Source organism: Mustelus asterias, chromosome 27 (genome assembly GCF_964213995.1).
Source record: "Mustelus asterias chromosome 27, sMusAst1.hap1.1, whole genome shotgun sequence".
In the NCBI taxonomy this organism is placed as follows: domain Eukaryota; kingdom Metazoa; phylum Chordata; class Chondrichthyes; order Carcharhiniformes; family Triakidae; genus Mustelus; species Mustelus asterias.
Window position 1 is genome coordinate 34,713,263 of NC_135827.1, and position 27,857 is coordinate 34,741,119.

The 27,857-nt window shown below is 46.4% G+C and overlaps 2 protein-coding genes across 2 annotated transcripts in view; one reads left to right on the plus strand and one right to left on the minus strand.

The window, feature by feature from the left end:
* Positions 1-5,410, minus strand: part of abcg4a (ATP-binding cassette, sub-family G (WHITE), member 4a) — a 145,822-nt gene extending 140,412 nt beyond the window's left edge. Inside the window, exon 1 of the mRNA XM_078198975.1 lies at positions 5,099-5,410. Within this exon, the coding sequence (XP_078055101.1) occupies positions 5,099-5,143 (45 nt within the window). The 5' untranslated portion in view covers positions 5,144-5,410. The remainder of the gene's footprint in view (positions 1-5,098) is intronic.
* A 16,552-nt stretch (positions 5,411-21,962) lies between these two features.
* gig2o (grass carp reovirus (GCRV)-induced gene 2o) overlaps positions 21,963-27,857 on the plus strand; it is a 38,214-nt gene continuing 32,319 nt past the window's right edge. The window contains exons 1-2 of the mRNA XM_078199154.1: positions 21,963-22,022; positions 26,665-27,338. Of these exons, the coding sequence (XP_078055280.1) occupies positions 26,705-27,338 (634 nt within the window). The 5' untranslated portion in view covers positions 21,963-22,022; positions 26,665-26,704. The remainder of the gene's footprint in view (positions 22,023-26,664; positions 27,339-27,857) is intronic.

Here is a 27,857-nt window from a genome sequence, read left to right on the forward strand (position 1 = left end):
GCTGTGAGGCAGCAGTGCTAACCACTATGCCACCATGCCTGACATAGGTTTACAAAAAGGGCAAATGATCGTGCTGTTGACAGTGGCAGAATCAGAGGAACACGAGGGTTAGGCCATCGAGGATTTATAAATGAGGATGAGAATATTGTATTTGATGAACTGGGGTTCGGAGGAAAATGGAGGCTGGGCATGGATAGAAGCGATAGGCTGGATGGATAAGAGAGTCTTTTTAAATCCACTGGTGAAACCCAATCCAGAACAAAGAAAAGGTGACAGAACTTTGGACCAGATGGTATTTGCAAAAATGTGGGGCTCTGAGGGTTTGAGGAGGGCTGTATTGGAGAAGTCTAGTCAAAATGTTTTAGCAGGGATAAAAGCACAAAGAAGACATAGAAACTAAAAGCAGGAGGAGGCCATTTAGCCCTTCAAGCTTGCTCTGCCATTCATTTTGATCATGGCCGATCATCAAATTCAATATCCTGATCCCCCTTCCCCCCATATCTCCTTGACCCCTTTAGCCCCAAGAGCTATATCTAATTTCTTCTTGAAACCACACGGCGTTTTGGCCCCAACTACTTTCTGTGGTAGTAAATTCCACAAATTCACCACCCTCTGGGCGAAGAGGTTTCTCCTCACCTCAGTTCTAAAACGTTTACTCCTTATCCTCAAACTATGATCCCTAGTTCTGGACTCCCCCACCATCGGGAACAATCTTTCTGAATCTACCCTGTCAAACCCTGTTAGAATATTATAAGTTCCCCTCTCATCCTTCTAAACTCCAGTGAATATAATCCTAGCTGACTCAATCTCTCCTCATATGACAGACCTGCCATCCCAGGCAGTCTGGACTGATTTACAGTCAATTAAGTTTTCTTGAAGTGCAGTTACATTGTCATAGAACAAAGAAAATTACAGCACAGGAACAGGCCCTTCGGCCCTCCAAGCCTGCACCGACCATGCTGCCCGACTGAACTAAAACCCCCTACCCTTCCGGGGACCATATCCCTCTATTCCCATCCTATTCATGTATTTGTCAAGATGCCCCTTAAAAGTCACTACCGTATCTGCTTCCACTTCCTCCCCTGGCAACGAATTCCAGGCACCCACCACCCTCTGTGTAAAAAACGTGCCTCGGACATCTCCTTTAAACCTTGCCCCTCGCACCTCAAACTCTTGATTCTTCCACCCTGGGGAAAAAGCTTCTGACTATCCACCCTGTCCATGCCTCTCATAATCTTGTAGACTTCTATCAGGTCGCCCCTCAACCTCCGTCATTCCAGTGAGAACAAACCAAGTTTCTCCAACCTCTCCTCATAGCTAATGCCCTCCATACCAGGCAACATCCTGGTAAATCTTTACCGTACCCTCTCCAAAGCTCCACATCCTTAGGAATGCATCGGCAATTTGTGTTTCACAAGCTGCCCAAATGATCACAGAATCATGGAATTGTTACAGTGTAGAGGAGGCCATTCAGCCCATCGTGTCTGCACTGACAACAATCCCACTCAGGCCCTATCCTTATAACCCCACGTAATCCCCCTGACACTAAGGAGCAATTCCACCCAGCCCTGTTCCCCGTAACCCCAAGTATTTACCCCACTAATCCCCCTGACCTACACAGCTTGGGACACTAAGGGGCAATTTAGCGCTGGCCAATCCACCTAACCGGCACATCTTTGGACTGCGAGAGGAAACCGGAGCACCCGGAGGAAACCCACGCAGACACAGGGTGAATGTGCAAACTCCACACAGACAGTCACCCAAACCGGGATTTGAACTCGGGTCCTTGGCGCTGTGAGGCAGCAGTGCTAACCACTGTGCCACTGTGCCATCGTGCCGCCTGAATCTCCATAATCAAAAGACGAAGGGAGAAAACTGTTGGCAATGGAGAGATTCTCGATGCCACCGGCACTGCACGCACGAAGCTGATGAAAAATAATTTAATTGAATGGATCCATTTACCAATTCAACTACACGGAAATAAATTTAGCGGTCAACAGGGACAAAGGAACAATTCCAAAGAGCAGCGGGGACTCTGCAGTATAGTACCAACAGCAAAGGCAGCTGCAGGAAGTAGCAGGATAACTCGCCGGGTGAGGTAGAAAATAAACAGAGCTGTGACACTGAACGCATAACGTGAACATGGACATGAAAAAATCCAAAGAGACGTCATTTTGACTTTACTGCACATGGAGGTACAGAATTCTAATCGAGCCCTGAATGTCTGAGGCATTATCACATCACTGCCAGGATTAATGCTATATTGATCGGTGATGCTGTAGTGTGTCAGTTTGTGTCCCATTGGCTTCGAGAGGACTGAAGGAAGCGGGTGCCCACGGTTATCTGTGTGTTACACCTCCGCTCCGCAGAGAGGGAGATAGCAGTCAGCAACCAAGTCTCCCCCTACTCCAACCACACAACATAGGCAAGGGGCAGAGAATTGAGCACCAGCTATCCTCTTGATTTTGGAGATGGGGGTCACCATCTGGTCAGCTTTTGAGAGATAAAGACTTGCATTTATTTAGCACCCTTCAGGACATCCCAAAGCACACTAACAAGGTCAAAATACTTTTGAAACGTAGTCACTATTGTAGAATCATAGAATCCTTACAGTGCAGAAAGAGGCCAATTGGCCCATCGAGTCTATACCGACCACAATCCAGGCTCTACTCCCGCAACCCCACATATTTATCCTGCTAATCCCCTGACACTAGGATCAATGCAGCATGGCCAATCAACATCTTTGGACTGTGGGAGGAAACCCACGCAGGCACGGGGAGAATGTGCAAACTCCACACAGTCAGTCACCCGAGGCCGGAATTGAACCCAGGACCCTGGCGCTGTAATGTAGGGAACACAGATCACCTGTTTTTGTTATATCGGTTCAGGAATAAATATTGGCCCCTGTTCTTCTTTGAGCCTCTGTTTTTCACAGGCAGCATGGTGGCACAGTGGTTAGCACTGCTGCCTGACAAGTCCGGGGACCGGGTTCAATTCCGGCCTCGGGTCACTGTCTATGCGGAGTTTGCACATTCTCCCCGTGTCTGCATGAGTTTCCTCCAGGTGCTCCGGCTTCTTCCCACACTCCAAAGATGTGCCGGTTAAGTGGATTGGCCGTGATAAATTGCCCCCCAGTGTTACAAGATATGTCAGGTGGATTAGCCATGGTAAATGTGCAGGGTTATAGGGGTAGGGCAGGGGGAGAGGACCTGGGTAATGTACTTTGTCAGAGAGTTGGTGCAAACTCGATGGGCTGAATGGCCTCTTCTGCACTGTAGGGAATCTACAGCTGTCGAATCGTGGAGCAGGTTCAAGGGGCTGAATGTCTCTCCTGCTCCTAATTCTTGTGTCCTGCTGCACCATCCCCTCAGTACTGAGATGGAGCATCAGCTCAGACCTTCGTGCAACTTTTAGACTCAGAAGAACGAGTGGGTGCTATCCCCTGTATGTAGAGGATCTGAAAATTTCTAGATACAAAGCTGTGACTGACGTCATTATTAAAAACATCCAGTTCAATGTGTGTGACTCAAAACTCTGTAAGATATTAGTCATTGTAATGTTTTCACCAGCAAAGTGAGCATAAGCCCAGCCCTCCTGCTCCAAGGTACATCACAACCTCACTCTCCCTGTGGAAGGCTGTGGAGGCCAGTTCACTGAGTGTATTTAAGACAGAGCTAGATAGGTTCTTGATTGGTAAGGGGGTCAATAGGTTACAGGGAAAGGCGGGAGAATGGGAGGAAGAGGGGATCAGGATATGGAATTTGATGATCAACCACGATCAAAATGAATGGTGGAGCAGGCTCGAAGGGCCGAATGGCTGACTTCTGGGCGGCACAGTGGTTTTCACAGCCCCAGGAACCCGGCTTCGATTCCGGCCTCAGGTAACTATCTGTGGAGTTTGCACATACTTCCGGTGTCTGCGTGGGTTTCCTCCGGGTGCTCCGGTTTCCTTCCACGATCCAAAGATGTGCGGGTGACCGTCCGTGTTGATTGGCCATTAATCATAGCGTCAGGGGGATTAGCAGGGTAAACATGAGGGGTTGCGGGAATGGGGCCTGGTTGGGATTGTGGTCGGTGCAGATCCAATGGGCCGAATGGCCTCATTCTGCACTGTGGGGATTCTATGATTCCTGCTTCGAGCTTATATGTAATGGGCATGGGAAACATATCAGCCATGGTTGAATGGCGGAGTGGACTCGATGGGCTGAATGGCCTAATTCTGCTCCTATATCTTATGGCCCCTTCTTTAAATCTTGGATTAGCATCTGGGTGAATTGCATTTGAGGAGGGGAGAGAGGAGAAAAAAAACATTTAAAATTAAACGAAAAGACATGAAACGAGAATTCTTGATCATCTGAAGAGGAAGGGTTTGGTGGAGGGCAGCTTGCAATGTCAATAATTAATCATTCTACATGTGTCAAAAATAAAGACAGAGGGTGGTGGTGTATCTGGGCAGAGGTTGGCAGGATGGTGCTGTGATGCGTTGTGTATTTAAGCGCTGCTGATAGGATGTGTTTGCCTATCTCTCTACCCCCCCCCCCCCTTCTTCCTCGCTATCTGCAGTCTCGGAATTGGCTGCAGGGTTACTGTCGGTCAAAACGAAAAATCCGGGGTTACTGTCGGTCAACAAGCCATCGCTTGTCTCCAACCTGTAAATCCCCCCCCCCCCCCCCCCGCAACAACAAATAGGGTAGGGAAGAGGGAATTACCCCTTGCACAGTGAGGCAAGAATAAAATGTAGTGACAGTGCGAATCTCAGGCAATGAGCAAAATAAAGGATGGAATGGATGTATCTATGTTATGAAAAGACAGTGTATAAGATGCGCTTCCAATTGAAACGCATTAGAAGGTTCAATACTCGAAAACAGCCATTAAATTATAGATTATCACAATGTTTATATAAATATATAAGCACTTTCATCCCCATTGTAAACAGTAAACTAAACTCTGCCCCCTCTCTTTTAATAGCTGCATTTTTTCATTATATTTGCGAGGTTTTAAAGGATGCAATATTTAATCCAGCCAACATTATGAGCATCTGCATCCCCCCCCCCCCCCCCCCCCACTGTATTACACATCAAAATATTCCATACTGCACCTTTCTATTCGGTGATATAGCAGAGATGAAACAAGACGCTGCCATATATTTCTGTATAGACAGGTTATTCTGTGCAGCGAACAGATCTCAAGGTTGTGTGTTTCTGTTTCTGTCCTCTCGGATGCTGGAAAAAAAGGGTTTTTTTTTCTAAAATCACCCACAAAGTGAATGCTTTTAATCTCCCGGAGGTTTGAGCCAAGCATCACACGCGAGTACTGGAAGGTATGAATTGAGATGCGGAGATTGGCACTTCACTGCTTCGCAGCCCTGGGACCTGCCTATCTGTCTGAAGCTGTAACCAGGCTGCACACCCTCTCTCTCGCTCTCTCTACCCTCCTCCCTCATTCCACTGGAAGGCGTTGACTGGTGCTGAGGCACAAGAGCAAAGCCCTCCTCCCTTCCTGCACTCACTTCACTGAAGTGGCTATTCGACTGTGGGTTGCATCACCCTCGGGTTTGATCACGATCCTCCCCTCATATCTACACATGTAAGCTTTGTGGAAGCAGCTCTCCTATACTGTCCAGAATATATATGACGCACGTGGGGCGGCAAGGTGGTTGGCACTGTTGCCTCACGGCGCCGGGGTCCAGGGTTCAATTCCGGCTTGGGTCATTGTCTGTGTGGAGTCTGCACGTTCTCCTCGTGTCTGTGTGGGTTTCCTCCGGGTGCTCCGGTTTCCTCCCACAGTCCAAAGATGTGCGGGTTAGGTTGATTGGTCAGGTTAAAAATTGCCCCTTAGAGTCCTGAGATGCGTAGGTTAGAGGGATTAGTGGGTAAATATGTGGGGGTAGGGCCTGGGTGGGATTGTGGTCGGTGCAGACTCGATGGGCCGAATGGCCTCCTTCTGCACTGTAGGGTTTCTATGATTTCATAGAAAATTACAGCTCAGAAACAGGCCTTTTGGCCCTTCTTGTCTGTGCTGAACCATTTTATGCCTAGTCCCACTGACCTGCACTTGGACCATATCCCTCCACACCCCTCTCATCCATGAACCCGTCCAAGTTTTTCTTAAATGTTAAAAGTGACCCCGCATTTACCACTTTATCCGGCAGCTCATTCCACACTCCCACCACTCTCTGCGTGAAGAAGCCCCCCCTAATATTCCCTTTAAACTTTTCTCCTTTCACCCTTAACCCATGCCCTCTGGTTTTTTTCTCCCCTAGCCTCAGCGGAAAAAGCCTGCTTGCATTCACTCTATCTATACCCATCAAAATCTTATACACCTCTATCAAATCTCCCCTCAATCTTTTACGCTCCAGGGAATAAAGTCCCAACCTATTCAACCTCTCTCTGTAACTCAGCTTCTCAAGTCCCGGCAACATCCTTGTGAACCTTCTCTGCACTCTTTCAATCTTATTTACATCCTTCCTGTAACTAGGTGACCAAAACTGTACACAATACTCCAAATTCGGCCTCACCAATGCCTTATATAACCTTACCATAACACTCCAACTTTTATACTCGATACTCCAATTTATAAAGGCCAATGTACCAAAGGCACTCTTTACGACCCTATCCACCTGTGACGTCACTTTTAGGGAATTCTGTACCTGTATTCCCAGATCCCTCTGTTCAACTGCACTCTTCAGAGTCCTACCATTTACCCTGTACGTTCTTCTTTGGTTTATCCTTCCAAAGTGCAATATCTCACACTTGTCTGCGTTAAATTCCATTTGCCATTTTTCAGCCCATTTTTCTAGTTGGTCCAAATCCCTCTGCAAGCTTTGAAAACCTTCCTCACTGTCCACTACACCTCCAATCTTTGTATCATCAGCAAACTTGCTGATCCAATTGACCACATTATCATCCAGATCATTGATATAAATGACAAACATCAATGGACCCAACACCGATCCCTGCGGCACACCACTAGTCACAGGCCTCCACTCAGAGAAGCAATCCTCCACAACCACTCTCTGGCTTCTTCCATTGAGCCAGTGTCTTATCCAATTTACTACCTCCCCATGTATACCTAGCGACTGAACCTTCCTAACTAACCTCCCATGAGGGACCTTGTCAAAGGCCTTGCTGAAATCCAGGTAGACAACATCCACTACCTTCCCTTCATCCACTTTCCTGGTAACCTCCTCGAAAAACTCTAATAGATTGGTCAAACATGACCTACCACGCACAAAGCCATGTTGACTCTCCCTAATAAGTCCCTGTCTATCCAAATATTTGTAGATCCTATCCCTTATCACACCTTCCAATAACTTGCCCACCACCGATGTCAAACTTACTGGCCGATAATTTCCCGGATTTCTTTTGGAACCTTTTTTAAACAACGGAACAACATGAGCCACCCTCCAATCATCCAGCACCTCCCCCGTGAATACTGACATTTTAAATATGTCTGCCAGGGCCCCTGCAAGTTCAACACCTGTCCTGTATATTGAACAGAGGTACGCGACCATAATAATGGGTGAGTTGTTATGACTCAAAACCCATCAAGTGATACTCATCCAGAAGAATAGAAAAAGACATTCGCTGGAATTCCACCTGCCATGGAATCGGAACAGGCGAGTGACGGACAATGGAAATGTCCATTGACCTCGGGTGGGAATTTACAGTCTCGCTTGAGCGAGGCCTTAAAATCCCGCCCATTATGTTTGTGTATTCCCAGTTTTGGCCTGAATCCCTGCTATTAACCATATCTTGAAAGGGGGGATGTGCACCTAAGGTGACCTGGCCTCATCTCATTGGGTGCTTTGACCCCATTGGCTGAGAGCCAGAGAACATTCCAGAAGTGCTCTTTTGGAGAGGGAGATAAAAGCGAACATCTTGAGACAAACCACAGTGAAGATTCGTTGGACCTGCTGTGGGAGATCCTGCGTATCAGCAATCTTAGGCACTCTTAGCCGACTTGTGCACAGACAGCGCTAGACACTATGCATAATCAATATTAGGCTTTTGATTACTTGTGCACAATGAGAAATGAACTCACAGCCTTCCTGTAAGTGTTTCTGATGTTGCAAAACAAACAACTTGGCAATTATAGTCAATTACAGCAAATCAGTAACAAGCAATTTTATTAATCCTTCATTGGCATGCATATTCACCAATTATATCCTAGCTTTTCGCCCTTATTCGATGAAAAACTGTCTTTTGCTAATCCTTTATTTGTCCCCATATCTCACCTTTGGTATTTGTTATGGAAAACACTGATCTTGCCCATCCTCTGGTGAAGGCCAAAAAACAGAATGTTATGGGGCCTACACAGATGAAGATTAGCCTGTTCATGCTGAATAGCAGACACTATTCGAAGGTCTGTAAGCTGATAAACATTTTCCATTACTGTACAGAGAAAGCATGAAACTTTAATTTGAACAACTTAGGTTCCACACTGGCGCGACCTGTGACCTGTGATGGTGGAAGAGGACCCGCAAGATCCACCTTCAACCCAAGAAGACCCTGAGTTCATCCGTAGATGCGAGCTCAGTGAATTGAATCCAACAGCAAGGTCAAGTTCACCAGAACGGGCAGTATATGTGTTTTTCAGGCAGTTTGGGGAAAAGTTAAGTTATTGTGCAAGAGTTTTTTCTTTAACTTGCAAGTGTTTTAATAAAACTAAATTTGAATCCCAGTCCTTTATTTGTCTCATAAGGTAAGAGCACCTGGGTAAATGTGTTTTTGAGTAATCAACTGGACGAAGTGTCAGTATTTCCCAGTCAGCGGGGGTATGTTTAAAATTCAGCTCTGGTTTACCTGGTGCCAATCTGTCTGCAAATCAGGCAGCTCCATGCTGAGAATGTAGGAGAATAATTGATCCTAGATAATAGGGTGTTTGTTTTAATCTGGGCTAATGCATTTTTGTTTATTTTTGTTTCTGCCCCTGGGGTTTCAGAGTAGGGTTTAATTAGGTTGATTGACAAGAGACAGAGTCATGTGAATGGGTGGAGCTAAGCTTGCAGAGAAAAACAGTTTAGCTTCTGCTTGATCCAGAAAGAGGCAAGAGGTGTCTCTGTCTCTCACTCTCTCTCTGGAGGCTGCTGTTTGAGTGTCAGATGACAGGTGTCTCTTTATCTTCAGAAGTGTTCAAAGGCTGTAGGACTGCTAACAAGTAAAATTATGTAAGCCTGTGTTCTTTGCTAACTGATTTTGAGGAGGGATGTAAGTCTATGAGGAATATTGTTAAAATTGGAACTAATAAAGATAGGTTAGCAGTTAAGAATTGTATCTTGTCATGTTTAAGTATTTCAATTGGTACAAGTTAAACTGATTCATTTGTTATTATTAAACTGTATTGTTAAATAAAGTTTGTTTTGATAAAAGCTTCCTACTTTGTCAGGAGAATCACACCTGGAGTGAAGCAACTTATCCTCACACTAATGCCAAAATAAAAAATAAAGTTGGGGTCTAGTCTAACTTCATTATATACCTTGGGGTTTCTGATCTGGTCCCGAACACCAGATATCTGTGCAATATGCTCTGCCTTTCCCTGCATTATCATGCGTTGATATTAAGACTTATTGTATTGTTTGTAATTGTCACATTCTTTCCCAGGACCTCAAACTGTAGAACTTTTCAATTCCTTCCATTTCCCCTTCCTCCTAAAATATAGGCTTTTAAAACCCAAAGCTTGATCTTCAAAGACAACTCAGTGATTTAACATCCTTGGGGTTACCATTGACCAGAAACTCAACTGGATCATCACGTAAACACAGTGGCTACAAGAGCAGGTCAGAGGCGAGGAATACTGCGGCAAGTAACTCACTTCCTGACTGCCCAAAGCCTATCCACTATCTACAAGGCACAAGTCAGGAGTGTAATGGGATACACACCACCTGCCTGCATGGGTGCAGCTCCAATAACACTCAAGAAGCTTGACACCATCCAGGACAAGGCAGCCCGCTTGATTGGCACCACATCTACAAACATCCATTCCCTCCACCACCAGTGCTCGGTAACAGCAGTGTGTACTATCTACAAGCTGCACTGCAGCAATTCACCAAAGATCCTTAGACAGCACTTTCCAAACTCATGAACGCTTCCATTTAGAAGGACAAGGGCAACAGATACATGGAAGCACCACCACCTACAAGTCCCCCCTCCAAGCCACTCACCATCCTGATTTGGAAATATATCGCCGTTCCTTCGCAGTCGCTGGGTTAAAATCCTGAAATTAGCTGCCACGTTGGCATTGTGGGTTAACCCACAGCACATGGACTGCAGCGATTCAAGAAGGCAGCTCACCACCACCTTCTCAAGGGCAACCAGGGATGGGCAATAAATGCTGGCCCAGCCAGCGGTGCCCATGTTCCATGAATTAATAAAACAAAATTAGCTCCTGTCTCTTATTCTTACCAACTTTAATAGAGTCCTGCTATTTAACCCTCGGCATTTCACCAGGTTGTGAAATGTAACAAAAAGTGTTTAGGAATTGCAGGGAAAATGTAGTTCAATGGAATTTCTCTCTCAGTGAGAGAAAAATGGTTTTCACTGTTCAGAGAATTGGAAATCTCCGAGTCCTGATGGATGCACAATCTAACTCTCACAAACCTGTCTTCAGAAATTATTCACGCATACTGATGGAGCTATGGAGGTCTTTTAGCGCAGTGGTACTGTCCCTGTTCCTGAGCCAGAGGTTCCGGGCTTGAGTGCCACCCCACGTCCTGTTGGCCAAGCAAGGTGCGTTCATGCCATAATGCAGCCAAGCGCGCTGAGTATCAACCTGTAAATCCTTCCAACACACGCCAGTGGGAGATGGTTAAAAACAGCAGCGGTTCCTGGTCATGTGATGGCGAGAATGTTAGAGCCTCTACCATCATCTACCATCGGCACGGTGACACAGTGCTTAGCATAGCTGCTTCACAGCTTTTGTCGCGACACTACGGACTTCCTACAGAAACTCAGCACACATGGAGCAGTTGAACCAGGAGCACTCCTCGTCACAATGGATGTCTCGGCACTCTACACCAGCATCCCCCACGATGGTGGCATTGCTGCAACTGCCTCAGTACTCAATGCTGACAACTGTCAGTTTCCAGATGCAATTTTACAACTCATCTGCTTCATCCTGGACCACAATGTCTTCACCTTCAACGACCAGTTCTCCATCCAGACACACGGAACAGCCATGGGGACCAAATTCGCACCTCAATATGCCAACATCTTCATGCACAGGTTCGAACAAGACTTCTTCACCGCACGGGACCTTCAACCGATGCTATACACTAGATTCATCGATGACATTTTCTTTCTTTGGACTCATGGTGAACAATCACTGAAACAACTATATGATGACATCAACAAGTTCCATCCCACCATCAGACTCACCATGGACTACTCTCCGGAATCGGTTGCATTCTTGGACACACGCATCTCCATTAAGGATGGTCACCTCAGCACCTCACTGTACCGCAATCCCACGGATAACCTCACGATACTCCACTTCTCCAGCTTCCACCCGAAACACGTTAAAGAAGCCATCCCCTACGGACAAGCCCTCCGTATACACAGGATCTGCTCGGATGAGGAGGATCGCAACAGACACCTCCAGACGCTGAAAGATGCCCTCATAAGAACAGGATATGGCGCTCAACTCATCGATCAACAGTTCCGATGCGCCACAGCGAAAAACCGCACCGACTTCCTCAGAAGACAAACACGGGACACGGTGGACAGAGTACCCTTCGTCGTCCAGTACTTCCCCGGAGCGGAGAAGCTATGACATCTCCTCCAGAGCCTTCAACATGTTATTGATGAAGACGAACATCTCGCTAAGGCCATCCCCACACCCCCACTTCTTGCTTTCAAACAACCACACAACCTCAAACAGACCATTGTCCGCAGCAAACTACCCAGCCTTCAGGAGAACAGTGACCATGGCACCACACAACCCTGCCACAGCAACCTCTGCAAGACGTGCCGGATCATCGACACGGATGCCATCATCTCACGCGAAAACACCATCCACCAGGTACACAGTACATACTCTTGCAACTCAGCCAACGTTGTCTACCTGTTATGCTGCAGGAAAGGATGTCCCGAGGCATGGTACATTGGGGAAACCATGCAAACGCTACGACAGCGGATGAATGAACACCGCTCGACAATCACCAGGCAGAAGTGTTCTCTTCCTGTTGGGGAGCACTTCAGCGGTCACGGGCATTCAGCCTCTGATCTCCGGGGAAGCGTTCTCCAAGGCGGCCTTCACGACACACGACAGCGCAGAGGCGCTGAGCAGAGACCGATAGCCAGGTTCCGCACACATGAGGACGGCCTCAACCGGGATATTGGGTTCATGTCACACTATCTGTAACCACCACAACCTGCCTGGATGTGCAAAATCTCACTAGCTGCCCTGTCTGGAGACAATACACATCTCTTTAACCTGTGCTTAATGCTCTCTCCACTCACATTGTCTGTACCTTTAAGACTTGATTAGCTGTAAAGGCTCACATTCCAATCATTATTCATGTAAATTGAGTTTGTGTCTTTGTGCCTTGTTTGTAATCAGAACTCCCGCCCAGCCTGTTCCGAAAGCTCGTGGCTTTTGCTACCAAATAAACCTGTTGGACTTTAACCTGGTGTTGTTAGACTTCTCACTGTGCTTCACAGCGCCAGGGAACCGGGTTCAATTCCGGCCTCGGGTCACTGTCTGTGTAGAGTCTGCACATTCTCCCCGTGTCTGCGTGGGTTTCCTCCGGGTGCTACAGTTTCCTCCCACAGTCCAAAGATGTGCGGGTTAGCTTGATTGGCCATGCTAAATTGCCCCTTAGTGCCAGGGGGAATAGCTAGGGTAAATGCATGGGGTTATGGGGATAGGCACAGTAAGACGTTTAACAACACCAGGTTAAAGTCCAACAGGTTTATTTGGTAGCCAAATAAACCTGTTGGACTTTAACCTGGTGTTGTTAAACTTCTTACTGTGTTTACCCCAGTCCAATGCCGGCATCTCCACATTATGGGGATAAGGCCAGGGTGGGGTTGTGGTCGGTGCAGACTCGATGGATCGAATGGCTTCCTTCTACACTGTAGGGATTTTATGATTCTATCATGTATCTGTAACTCTAGAAGACAACATGCACATGTGTAAAGTGCACATGTTTCCACAGCACCTCCCCTGAGTGAATAGTTACACACATCACCACAAATTAAACTTCATGGTCTATGGTACTGAGGACCTCTAGTGGAACAGCGAAGCACCATATTTCCTTCACTTCCCCTTGCTGTACCTCCTCATTTATGCTGTTTGCTGTATTAGACAGTAAGAAGTTTAACAACACCAGGTTAAAGTCCAACAGGTTTATTTGGTAGCAAAAGCCACACAAGCTTTCGAGGCTCTGAGCCCCTTCTTCAGGTGAGCTCAAGGGGCTCAGAGCCTCGAAAGCTTGTGTGGCTTTTGCTACCAAATAAACCTGTTGGACTTTAACCTGGTGTTGTTAAACTTCTTACTGTGTTTACCCCAGTCCAACGCCGGCATCTCCACATCATGCTGTATTAGAGCCACAGAGTCATAGAGCAATACAGATTGGAAACAGGCCCTTTGGCCCAACCAGTCCATGCCCTCCATGGTGCCCTCGCAGCTCGTCCCAATTGTCCACATGCAACCCATATCCCTCTAATTCCTTCCCATCCATGTACTTATCCAAATACTTTTTAAATATTGTTATTGAACCCGCCTCAACCACTTTCTCTAACAGCTCATTCCATATCCGCACCACCCTCTGCGTGAAGAAGTTGCCTCTCAGGCCCCTTTTAAATCTTTCCCCTCTCACCTTAAACCTGTGCCCTCCAGTCTTCAATTCCCCTGCCCTGGGAAAAAGTCTATGGGCCTGATTTTACCATCAAGTTGCGCCCGTTTTCGGGCACAAAAACTTGGTAAAGTCGGGCGTGAGGCGAGTAGCACGATCTACGCCCGCCTCCGTGCCAGTTCCCCCTTTACCAAGGCCCGAAAATGACCGTGATCAGTACGTGCCCAGAACAGGCGTGACGGCATGCATTTAAATGGACTTCATCGGCTGCACGCCCAACCTTACCGGCACTTCCCCCTTTACCACCACGTTCGTCCATCCAGAATCAGCACGAAACAGACATGCTCTACAAAAGTCCGATTTGGGCGCTCCAGTTAGTGAGGAGGTAAGTGTCGAGCGTTCGACAGCTCTCTGCTTGAGATTGGTGGGGGCGGGGGGGGGGGGAGGGGGGGGAGGGGGCTCCGCTGCTACCCTGCCTGAGATCAGTGAAGGGGAAGAGGGGGTTTTTCTGCCACTCTGCCTGAGATCAGTGAGGGGGAAGAGGGGGTTTTGCTGCTACTCTGCCTGAGATCACTGAGGGGGAAGAGGGACTCCGCTGCCACTCTGCCTCTGATCAGTGAGGGGAAATGTGGGGGGCAAGGGGCCCACAATCATTCTGGGTGGTGGAGGGGTGGAGGGGGGGATAAGGGAGTCAGTAATGTCTGTGGGAGCCAGGAGGAGGCATTATCTGCCCCGGGAACGATGTGGCAGGGGAACTGCATTCAATCACTTTTTTCTGCGCATGTGCAGTTGGAGGCGCCGATCGGAGTTGCAGGATTTTGGACTCGTTAAGCCCCGCCCACTGACTTCTGCAGCGCGATCCAGAATCGCTGATATTTTTTCAGGCAGAGTGCGTATGGGGGCGCCTGAGAAAGGTTTAAACGTTGGATCTGAAACACTCCCTGTTTTAAGTCCGCCCAGCACTTAGAATCAAAATGGTAAAATAGGGCCCTGTGTGTGTTCATTCTATCTGTGCCCCTCATAATTTTATACACCTTAATAAGGTTGCGTGCCATCTCAATATCCATTCAGAGAGAACTCAGAAGTGTTCAAAATTGTGAGGAATTTTGACAGCACAGATCGAGATAAACTGTTTCCATGTGGCATAATGCTCGGTAGCCGGACAATACAGATTTAAAGTTTATTTATTATTGTCACAAGTAGGCTTACATTAACACTGCAATGAAGTTACTGTGAAAATCCCCTAGTCGCCGGTGCCTGTTCGGGTTCACTGAGGGAGAATTTAGCATGGCCAATGCACCTAACCAGCACGTCTTTCAGGCTGCGAGAGGAAACCGGAGCACCCGGAGGAAACCCACGCAGACACAGGGAGAATGTGCAGACTCCACACAGACAGTGACCCGAGCCAGGAATCCAAACCTGGTCCCTGGTGCTGTGAGGCAGCAGTGCTAACCACTGTGCCGCCGTGCCGCCCATCATCAGATGAGGAGAACTGTTATGATCTGTAATGTATTGTTTGAAAAGCTGGTTAAAAACAGATTCAGTAATTCCCTTCAAAAGGAAATTGGATAAATCGTTGAAAAATAATTTTACTGGGTTATGAGTAAAAAGCAGGACTCGAATTGGATATGTTTTACAAAAAGCCAGGACTGCCCCAATGGGCCAAAAGGCCTCCTTCTGTGCTGTAACACTCAATGATTCTAATCCAAGACTCATTTCCACCCTCCATTCATCATCAAGCGCAATGATGCTGTAAGATTATTAGAATTAGTCCTCGTATGCTGAATAAACAGTGCTACAAGACAACACTGCAATCGATGCTTTATTTCAACCGCCCTTCTCCATTTCACCATTTTGTGACAAATGCTCATTCGACAGTTAAAACAGAATCGCAGAATCTTTACGGTGCAAAAAAGGCCATTCAGCCCGTCGTGTATGCATTGGCTTGCAGATTGAGCCGTTCACTTAATGCCATTTAAAAAAAACATTTAAAGCTGTACCATGTTGTAAGACATTTATCTCATTGCATTTTTGAGTTACAGAGTTTATTTATTCCCTTCGACACATATTGTCTTTGTTCACAGGTTTTGGGGCTCTACAGAAAGAAAGATGTAACACTTCATGTGTAACACTCGCAGTCCCTACCACATGCTGCACTTTGCAAATCTTGCACTGTGACCTTTAAAGCAGCAATCATGTAGCTTCCTGTTTGGCAAACAATTTGGCATTAAATTAATATATACTCTTTTTTATTCATTCGTGGGACATGAGTGCTTCAGGTGTCCAGATCACCAACAACCTGTCCTGGTCCCCCCATGCCGACGCTACAATTAAGAAAGCCCACCAACACTTCTACTTTCTCAGAAAACCAAGGAAATTTGGCATGTCAGCTACGAGTCTCACCAACTTTTACAGATGCACCATAGAAAGCATTCTTTCTGATTGTATCACATCTTGGTGTGGCTCCTGCTCTGCCCAAGACCGCAAGAAACTACAAAAGTTCGTGATTGTAGCACAATCCATCACGCAAACCAGCCTCCCATCGATTGACTCTGTCTACACTTCCCGTTGCCTCGGCAAAGCAGCCAGCATAATTAAGGACCCCACGCACCCTGGACATTCTCTCTTCCACCTTCTTCTGTCGGGAAAAAGATACAAAAATCTGAGGTCACATACCAACCGACTCAAGAACAGTTTCTTCCCTACTGCCATCAGACTTTTGAATGGACCTACCTTGCACTAAGTTGATCTTTCTCTACACCCTAGCTATAACTCTAACAGTACATTCTGCATTCTCTTGTTTCCTTCATAGAATCATAGAAACCCTACAGTGCAGAAAGAGGCCATTTGGCCCATCGAGTCTGCACCGACCACAGTCCCACCCAGGCCCTCCCCCCATATCCCTCCATGTTTCTCCATGAACGGTCTGTTTTGTCTGTATAGTGCGCAAGAAACAATACTTTTCACTGTATGTTAATACATGTGACAATAATAAATCAAATCAAATATAGGTGTCGCTGGCTGGCCAGCATTTATTGCCCATCCCTAGGTGCCCTTGGAGGGCAGCTGAGAGTCAACCACATTGCTGTGGCTCTGGAGTCACATGTAGGCCAGACCAGGTAAGGATGGCAGGTTTCCTTCCCTAAAGGACATTAGTGAACCAGATGAGTTTTTTCTGACAATCGACAATGGCTTCACGGTCATCAGTAGATTCTTAATTCCAGATACTTTTTATTGAATTCAATTTCCACCAGCTGCCGTGGCGGCATTTGAACCCAGGTCCCTGGAGCATTAACTGAGTCTCTGGATTAATAGTTGAGCGATAATACCACTAGGCCATTGCCTCCCATACTGTTGCCATCTTATTCTTATAGGGGCGGCTAGAAAGTTACTCCCCCACCAGTGGATCTTTAGGTCCTGGAAGCAGGAAGTTGAAGAGAGAGGATTCGCTCTGGGTTCCTGTCCATCCTGATCATCCAGTGATTTTACACTGGGGCGGAGAAGGCCTTGGATGGGAAGCTTTCTCTTTTTCCAATTGAGGCCACCTAAAGGCCGTTTCCCACCTGGACTCAACATTTAGGCTGGCGGGAGGATTGAACTTGCAACGGGGAAGGCCGAAAATCAACAGAGTTAGATTGTTGGTGGGAAGGGAAGGAAAGGAAAGGGAAGGGAAGGAAAGGGTAGGGAATGGAAGGGAAGGGAAGGGATGGGATGAGATGGGATGGGAAAGGAAGAGAAGAGAATGGAAGGGAAGGGAAAGGAAAGGATGGAAGGGAAAAGAAGGGATGGAAAGGGAAGGGAATGGAAGGGAAGGGAAGGAATGGGATGGGAAAGGAAGAGAAGAGAATGGAAGGGAAGGGAAAGGAAAGGATGGAAGGGAAGGGATGGGATGGGATGGGAAGGAAAGGGATGGGAAGGGGAGGGATGGGAAGGGATGGGAAGGGAAGGGAAGAGAAGAAATGGGAAGGGAAGAGAAGGGATGAGAAGGGAAGGGAATAAAAGGGAATGGAAAGGACGGGATGGATTGGGAAGGGAAGGAATGGGAAGGGAAGGGAAGGGAAGGTAAGGAAATAGTGCCTCCATCAGAAGCCCCCTTCTGAAATCGTCTGCCCCCATCCATTAAGGCTCAGTGGCCACTGGTCCACCCCCTCACAACCTCCATCACCCGGTCTCTCTCCCGAGACCCTGATTGCCTCTTTCGTGCTGCCCAAGGCCTTCTTTATCCTCCCCACCTGAACTGACCTGGGCATGCGTTATCTTGGACTTAGTCTCAGGCATCCTCTTGCATTTCTTCTTCTGTCCACTGCCGTGTTTTCACTGCAAAGACTGGAGAGCTGCCAGTCAATCTGACCGTCAATCTGCAGGCCAGTCTCCAGCCAGTTAACGCTGATTTGAGTGAGAAATGGCTGTGGGGCATTTGGAGTCAGCAGGGCTGTGCAGGCAGCGGGAAACGAGACCTCACCATCCAAAAACCTCACGCCATCTGAAAAATTCATGCCACTGGCTGTAAACCATGATATCAAGTGGATTGATTCGATGTAAATTGCTCGCGTCCCCACTTTTCGGTAATGAAAGCAATTGTGAAACAAAAGCAAAATACTGCGGCCGCTGAAAATCTGCAACAGAAACAGAAAATGCTGGAAATATTACTGGGGGGCATAGGTGTAAAGTGCGAGGGGAAAAGTTTAAAGGAGATGTATGAGGCAAGTTTTTTATACAGAGGGTGGTGGGTGCCTGGAACCGGGGAGGTAGTGGAAGCGGATACAACAGTGACTTTAAGGGACGTCTGGACAAATACATGAATAGGATGGGAATAGAGGGATATGGTCCCCGGAAGGGTAGGGGGTTTTAGTTCAGTCAGGCAGCATGATCGGTGCAGGCTTGGAGGGCCGAAGGGCCTGTCCCTGTGCTGTAATTTTCTTTGTTCTTTGTTATTCAGCAGGTCAAACAGCGACTGAGGTGAGAAAACCAGAGTTAATGCTTCCGGCCTGTTGTCTTTCATCAGCAGTGGGTATTAGCAATGATGGAAATGGCTTCTCAACACTTAGAAACAAGGAGCAGCAGTAGGCCATTCAATCCCTCCAGCCTGTTCCACTGGAATTGGAATCTTAGTCCCATCTTGCCATCTTGGTTTTGTAACCTAGAATGTTCCTGGGTTAGCAAAAATCTCCATCTCAGATTTGAAATTTTTTAATTGATTCCCCACCGCAACCCCTCTACCCTCAGCAGTTTTTTTGATGATGAAGAGAGTTCCAGATTTCCACTATCCTTTATTCTTGACATTGTCCTTGAATGGTCCAGTTCCAGTTTTATTCTTAGGCCTCCTGGTTCCTCGCATAAGAACTGGCAATAAAACCAGGAAATGCAGGGAAATGCACAGAGGGCCTTTCAGCATCTGAGAAGTGGGCGGCACTGTGGCACAGTGGTTAGCACTGCTGCCTCACAGCACCAGGGATCCGGGTTCGATTCCCGGCTTGGGTGACTGTCTGTGTGGAGTCTGCACATTCTCCCCGTGTCTGCGTGGGTTTCCTCCGGGTGCTCTGGTTTCCTCCCACGTGCTGGTTAGGTGCATTGGCCGTGCTAAATTCTCCCTCAGTGTATCCAAACAGGCGCTGGAGTGTGGTGACTAGGGGATTTTCATAGTAACTTCATTGCAGTGTTAAGGTAAGCCTGCTTGTGATACTAAGAAATAAACTTTGAAGAAAACTTAACTCAAACTTAAAGGGGAAAGGCAAGCTCATGTTTCGGAAAGCGAGGACAGGATTTAACACTTCTCCCCCAGTTTGCGGCCATGTTTTCCAGCGGCAGAGGCTGCTCACCATTGGCCACTAGCGGGATCTTCTGGTCCTGCCGATGTCTACGGCGTATTGTGTGGCTTGCCCATCCCACTGCCGGGGAACCCGCCACCACAGAGTATTGCCTCCAGCGGTACTGGAAGATCCTGACTGGGCAATAGATGTTGGCTTAACCAGTGATGCCCACATCCTGTGCATGGATTGAAAGGAAAATATACTTTGATGCTGTTCTCTTTGAAGTGAAGGCATTTTCTGAAAACTTACACTTTTAATTGTGACGGAATTACATAGTCCACAGCACAGTGCAGCACGGTGGCACAGTGGTTAGCATTGCTGCCTCACAGCGCCAGGAGCTTGGGTTCGATTCCCGGCTTGGGTCACTGTCTGTGTGGAGTCTGCACGTTCTCACCGTGTTTGCGTGGGTTTCCTCCGGGTGCTCCGGTTTCTTCCCACAGTCCGAAAGATGTGCTGGTTAGGTGCATTGGCCATGCTAAATTCTCCCTCAGTGTACTCGAACAGGCGCGGGAGTGTGGCGACTAGTAACTTCATTGCAGTGTTAATGTAAGCCTACTTGTGACACCAATAAATAAATTTTAAATGTCTTTTCTCTGTTACTGAGATGCAGTTAATTTCCTGCATTACCTGTTTCTATTTCAGATTTCCGGCATTTACATTTTCAAACATAATTTTTAAATCTGCGAGCATTTTGGAGATGTCAAAATTGACAGGCAAATCTGAACTTCTTACGGGCAATCAATTTAATCTCTGGACAGAGTGAAGCATTCGGCAGCTCAATTATCCACTAATTGATTAAAGTGGAATAACAGCCACTTGCATTATTTAAGCATCTTTGTTTATTTGGGAATACAAAGGACAAGTGAATGCAATTAACGGAAAGGCCACTACATATTGCAACAAAAGCAACTGATGTTATAAAATACCTTTCACACAGGAGAAAGATCACAAAGCACTTCAGCGAGAAGACATTAAAAATGCACGCAGAGCCGAAGGAGAGGAGCAGGTGGGCATTAGCTTGGAGGTGGGTTTTCAGGAGGGTCTTGAAGGAGTAAAGGGGATGTGATCCGTAGAAATGGGTAAGCAATCTGGAAGTATAACGTAGATTCAGATGGATGCAAATCTCTTTCAATCTGTGCCCTCTCACTCTTGATCCTTTTATGAGCGGAACAGTTTCTCTCTATCTACTCTGTCCAGCCCCCTCATGATTTTGGACATCTCTATCAGATCTCCTCTCAGCCTCCTCCTCTCCAAGGAGAACAATCTATCCTCATAACTGTCATCAGCACATTGAACATGCTAGTGGAACAAGAGCCCTTTTGCTGTCTGTCACTCCCCTTTGCCACAAATCACATTTCTCATCTTATTTCTACCTCCTTCTCAATAGTTCAGCAGAGACATGGATACCCCCCCTATCTATCCTCATAACTCCAATCTATCCTCATAACTGAAGTTTCCCTAGGAAACATTCTTGTAAACCTGTTGCATACATATGGGCAGCACGGTGGGACAGTGGTTGGCACTGCTGCCTCACAGTGCCAGGGACCCGGGTTTGATTCCCAGCTTGGGTCACTGTCTGTGCGGAGTCTGCACATTGTCTGCGTGGGTTTCCTCCGGGTGCTCCGGTTTCATCCCACAGTCGGAAAGACGTGCTGGTTGGGTGCATTGGCCAAGCTAAATTCTCCCTCAGTGTACCCGAACAGGCGTCGGAGTGTGAAGACGAGGGGATTTTCACAGTAACTTCATTGCAGTGTTAATGTAAGCCTACTTGTGACTAATAAGCTTTAAAAAAAGACTAGGAGATTTTCACAGTAACTTCATTGCAGTGTCAATGTTAGCCTCCTTGTGATACTAATAAATAAACTTTAAAGAAAGACTGGGGGATTTTCACAGTAACTTCATTGCAGTGTTAATGTAAGCCTACTTGTGACTAATAAGCTTTAAAAAAACACGAGGAGATTTTCACAGTAACTTCATTGCAGTGTCAATATTAGCCTCCTTGTGACACTAATAAATAAACTTTAAAGACTAGGGGATTTTCAGTTAACTTCATTGCAGTGTTAATGTAAGCATACTTGTGACACTAGTAAATAAGCTTTAACTTAACACCTGAATGTACCCTGCTGGGGGAAATTGGGATTTATAAAATTAAATCACCATTTGTCTACAAGATAAAGCCATAATTCAGGGAGAAAGTCTAGCATAATCGGAGCATTGGGGGGGGGGGGGGGGGATTTCACTGTGATTCGGGAGATTTGGAAATCAATTGAAAATCAGTGGCATTGACCCAAAATTGCGCAGTCTTGGCCAAGTGAAGGGTCGTCCTTCTCAAAACCGAAAGTAAATGCTGGTAAGCGGAAAAGTTAAGTTTCGATTTCTGACTCTGAACAGTGTCGGGAGAAGAGGCCGGGACAGAGGTAATGGGTTTTAATTCTGACTTTCGGTCGACATAATTTCACTGGTGATTTTGCGAAGACAGATGACTGTCATTTTCCTCCACTTAGCGAGGAATCGATCCGTTTAAAGGTTGGCAGCAGAAAGGATATTGAAATTGGTTGATTGATTTCTGTGTACAGATCTGCTCAAGCAGCGAATGGGAGGGGTGTAACAGAGAGAAAGGACAGGGAGGGGGGGGGGGGGGTATCCATGTCTCTGCTGAACTATTGAGAAGGAGGTAGAAATAAGATGAGAAATGTGATCTGTGGCAAAGGGGAGTGACAGACAGCAAAAGGGCTCTTGTTCCACTAGCATGTCCAATGTGCTGATGATGTGGAGATGCTGGTGTTGGACTGGGGTAAACACAGTAAGAAGTCTCACAACACCAGGTTAAAGTCCAACAGGTTTATTTGGTAGCAAATACCATAAGCTTTTGGAGCACTGCTCCTTCGTCAAATCTTCAGGATCTTCAGGTAAGCGTTCTCCAAGGCGGCCTTCACGACACACGACAGCGCAGAGTCGCCGAGCAGAAACTGATAGCCAAGTTCCGCACACATGAGGACGGCCTAAACCGGGATGTTGGATTTGTGTCACATTATCAGTAACCCCCACAGCTTGCCTCCTGGGCTTGCAGAATCTCACTAGCTGTTCTGTCTGGAGACAATACACATCTCTTTAACCTATGTTTAATGTTCCCTCCACCCACATTGTCTGTACCTTTAAGACCTGGCTGGCTGTAGGATTCGCATTCTAATCAGTATTCTGCAACTTGATTTTGTGTCTGTTTGCACTGTTTGAGAGCACATTTCCACTCCATCTGACGAAGGAGCAGTGCTCCGAAAGCTTATGGTATTTGCTACCAAATAAACCTGTTGGATTTTAACCTGGTGTTGTGAGACTTCTTACAATGTGCTGATGACAGACTTACAGAGACTGGGAAATGGGATGTTACAAGTGCCTCAGTGATCATCCAGTGCTATTAATTCAAGTCGCCCCCCCCCGCCCCGCTCGACTCAAGAACAGTTTCTTCCCTGCTGCTGTCAGACTTTTGAATGGACTTACCTCGCATTAAGTTGATCTTTCTCTACACCCTAGCTATGACTGTAACACTACATTCTGCACCTTCTCCTTTCCTTCTCTATGAACGGTATGTTTAAGAAACAATCCTTTTCACTGTATGTTAATACATGTGACAATAATAAATCAAATCAAATCAAAGTCTTTGGAGGGAGGCTGATGAAGTTATGAGTGGGGTGGACACAGCTATTCCCCAGTCCTGTCACTCTCACACCTCCTCTCTGAGCATTTCTTAACATAAGAACATAAGAAATATGTTCCCGGAACATTTAAGCGGTTATTGGATTTTAGGAACATTTAAGTGGTTATTGGATAGGCACATGGAGCACACCAGGATGATAGGGAGTGGGATAGCTTGATCTTGGTTTCAGATAAAGCTCGGCACAACATCGTGGGCCGAAGGACCTGTTCTGTGCTGTACTGTTCTATATATGTTCTATAAATAGGAGCAGGAGTAGGCCATCTAGCCCCTCGAGCCTGCTCCGCCATTCAATAAGATCATGGCTGATCTGATAGTGGTTTAGTTCCACTTACCCGCCCGCTCCCCATAACCCTTAATTCCCTTATTGATCAGAAATCTATCTACCTGTGACTTAAACATATTTAACAAGGTAGCCTCCACTGCTTCAATGGGCAGAGAATTCCAGAGATTCACTACCCTCTGAGAGAAGAAGTTCCTCCTCAACTCTGTCCTAAACTGACTCCCCCTTATTTTGAGGCTGTGTCCTCTGGTTCTTGTTTCCTTTCTAAGTGGAAAGAATCTCTCTGCCTCTACCCTGTCTAGCCCCTTCATTATCTTATGTGTCTCTATAAGATCTCCCCTCAGCCTTCTAAATTCCAACGAGTACAGGCCCAATTTACTCAATCTCTCCTTAACAAGTTTCTCAGCAACCTTTTGGATTCATTCCCGGCGGGGGTTCCTGTCTGGCTTCTTATCTCACTTTTAATTCTGCTTGCTGAAGCAATACGGAAATGGGCCTGTGCTTATGCTTCACTCCTCCCGACCTGCCATCTTACCCAATCAGCAGTGAGACTCATGTGCCGGAATTTTACTGGCACGCCCGCTCCGGAATTGGGGTGGGCGAGGCTCGCAGAACGGCATTCTCCATTGGCCTCAGGCGGAATCTTACGAGCTTCAGGCGGGTGAGGCGGTAAAATTCCGGCCATAGAGTCATAGAGGTTTACAGCATGTAAACAGGCCCTTCGGCCCAACTTGTCCATGCCGCCCAGTTTTTACCATTAAGCCAGTCCCAATTGCCCGCATTTGGCCCATATCCCTCCATACCCATCGTACCCACGTAACTGTCTAAATGTTTTTCAAAAGACAAACTTGTACCTGTCTCTACTACTACCTCTGGCTGCTTGTTCCGGACACTCCACCCTCTGTGTGAAAAAATTGCCCCTCTGGACCCTTTTGTATCTCTCCCCTCTCACCTTAAACCTATATCCTTTTACTCTCTAGTATTTATCTAGCTTTGCCTGAAATGCATCTAGATCTCTTTACTTCCACCACTCCTGGGGCGACAAGTTCCACATCCACGCCACTCTTTTGAGTAAAGAGATTTCTCCTGAAAATTTGGGATCATTAACTTAACTAACACTGGGGAACACATGGTGGCACAGTGGTTAGCACTGCTGCCTCACAGCGCCTGGGACCTGGGTCTATTCCGGCCTTGGGTGACTGTGTAGATTTTGCACATTCTCCCCGTATCTGCATGGGTTTCCTCCGGGTGCTCCAGTTTCCTCCCACAGTCCAAAGATTTACAGGTTAGGTTGATTGGCCATGCTAAATTGCCCCTTAGTATCAGGGGATTAGCAGGGTAAATCTGTGGGGTTATGGAGATAAGGCCTGGGTTGGATTGTTTTCAGTGCAGGCTCGATGGGCCGAATGGTCTCCTTCTGCACTGTAGGGATTCAATGATTTTAAAGACCTCAGTTAGGTCACCTCTCAGTCTTATCTTTTCTCGATGATATGTGTTGATTTATTCCACATCAGCTTTGGATCTTCCGATTTCACCTGCAGATACCATGTGTTTGTCAAGTTTATTATCATTTGACCTAGATCTGTTGCTGCAGATCTGCTACAGTAATATGTGCATGGTTTTCCATTCCCTTCAGTTAAGAGAGGCGCAGTATTCCTCTATATTATACATGGGGCACAATATTGGTATTTAAAGACAGGTTTAGGACCCACTATTACCCCCATTTTTCACTTTTTACATTTTCGGGAACAAGTGAACATGCTCCCCATTGTAAACGAAGTCTAAAGGTATCTTTCTGTCGGTTAAGCATAAATAAACCAAACACCTAAGGCCAGGAGTTAAACCTCAGCATCACCAGAAGCCATCTACTTATGGTCGGACCCAATCCAATGGTTGTCTCCTTTAGTCTTAATGGACCATCCCGATGTTAACTCAGTGGGCCTCAATAAGCCATTATTCATTGCTGTACTGAAGGAGTGCTGCACTGTCAGAACTTCCGTCTTTTGGATGAGTTAAACTGAGGCCCTGTTTGCTCTCTCAGGTGGGCATGAAAGCTTCTAAGGCAGAGTTTTGGAGAAGACTGGGGGTGTTCTCCATGGGGCAGCACGGTGGCACAGTGGTTAGCACTGCTGCCTCATAGCGCCAGAGACCTGGGTTCAATTCCTGGCTTGGGTCATTGCCTGTGTGGAGTTTGCACATTCTCCTCGTGTCTGCGTGGGTTTCCTCTGGGTGCTCTGGTTTCCTCCCACAGTGTGAAAGATGTGGTGGTTAGGTGAATTGGCCATGCTAAATTCTCCCTCAGTGTACCCGAACAGGTGCTGGAGTGTGGCGACTAGGGGTTTTTCACAGTAACTTCATTGCAGTGTTAATGTAAGCCTACTTGTGACAATAAACAAACTTTAAAACTTTACCTTTTTGGTGTCCTGGCCAATATTTACCCCTCAGCCAGCACCAAAAAACAATTATCTGGTTATTGTCGAAATGCTGTTTGTGGGAGCTTGCTGTGCACAAATTGGCTGCAGTGCTTCCTACATTGCAACAGTGAAAACACTTCAAAAATAACTCATTGGTTGTAAAGGAACTCCTGAGGTCATGAAAGGTCATGCAAGGTTTTTAAAATTAACTTTATTTTAACCCTAAACATGCTGAAATGAAAGGACAAAATATACCAAAAAGTAGGACCAAAATGTCACATTTTGTCACGTGTTAAGATATAAAGTACAGCCAATGTAAACATATTACGTAGCTCAGGTACTTTAAAGGGGTTTCACTCAATCTTTCTATAAATCTAAACATGTCAATTCCTCATTTCATAATCCCTTATGAGTTTTCTCATGGAAGCGTGCTTCTGGCTGTGACCGAGACTTTAGCAATATCATGTACCTGTTTTTTATTAAAATATAAAAGCAAATTACTGTGGACGCTGGAATTTGCAACCAAAAGAGAAAATGCTGGAAAACGTCAGCAGGTCTGACAGCATCTGGAAGGAGAGAAAAGAACTGACATTTTGAGTCCAGATGACCCTTTGTCAAAGCTGATTTTTATTACTGTTTTTTTATTACAGTTCTCAGTGCAAAGGAAGGCGATAAATACCATTTCAAAAAATGTCCATTGAGTTTTATGGCTGGGAGGTCGTCTACGAAGATAAAGGTCACCTGAAATCGGGGCAAGACCTTCAAAATGGGAGAGGATATACCATGTACCATGGGACCCACAAAAACAATGCCGCAGATATAGTACGTTCAGGGTTTAAACCATCCACAGATGGACTGCTGGGCCCAGGGGTCTATGTTAGCAGAGATATGAATAAAGCAAGGGCATACCCGAAGCAAGCAGGGGACCATGACAAAGTGGTCTTCAAGCTGAAAGTTAGGGTCGGAAAGGTGAAGAAAATAGACACGGATAACCATCCTTTCCAGAAAACCTGGCATCAGCAAGGCTACGACTGTGCCTGGGTCCCACCCAAATGTGGGATGATGTTCATTCCCAGTGGGAAAGAAGAAGACTGTGTCTGGGATCCCAAACGGATAACGGTGGTGGACATCGCCTACGCAAACGACCTGGTCAAGAAAGATCTGAGGAAGCTGATACGCCAACAGACGGTGGCCAAGGAAGCGAATGTCAAGGACCAGTGTGACATCTGTGGCTACCGAAAATATTCATCCCATGTAATTCAGAAGTGCTGGGGTTGTGGGAAGGTCGTCTGCCCTTTTATGAACAAGCATGTTTGTAAGAAAGGCAAGTAGAGAGGTTAAGAGGGAACCACTCTTTAATCATTACTTCTGAATGAGATCATTTGTCTCTTCAGTCCCGCACTTTCCTTCTCTATTAATTATTAAGAATATAGGAACAAGAAAAGGTCTTTACGTCCAATGAGCTGTATATTCCGTAGCCAAACTCCACTTGCCAGCTTCTTGTCATTTCCATCAATTCTGTCGCTTTGGAGAAACACATTTGATTGCAGCACGGGCCTATTTATATATTGGAATTGACTTTGCCACAGGCAGTTTAACTCCCTTTGGAGAAATAAGTTTCCTGACTTTCATTCTCAGCCCAAACTTCCAAATGTTTCATTAACACATCCTTCACATTCAGATACACATATATTGACACATAATGGGTCATATGCACCCACATGCACACACACACATATGCACCCACATGCACACACACACATATGCACACACATGCACACACACTACATATGCACACACACATACATATGTACATGTATATGTGTACTCACTCACTCACTCA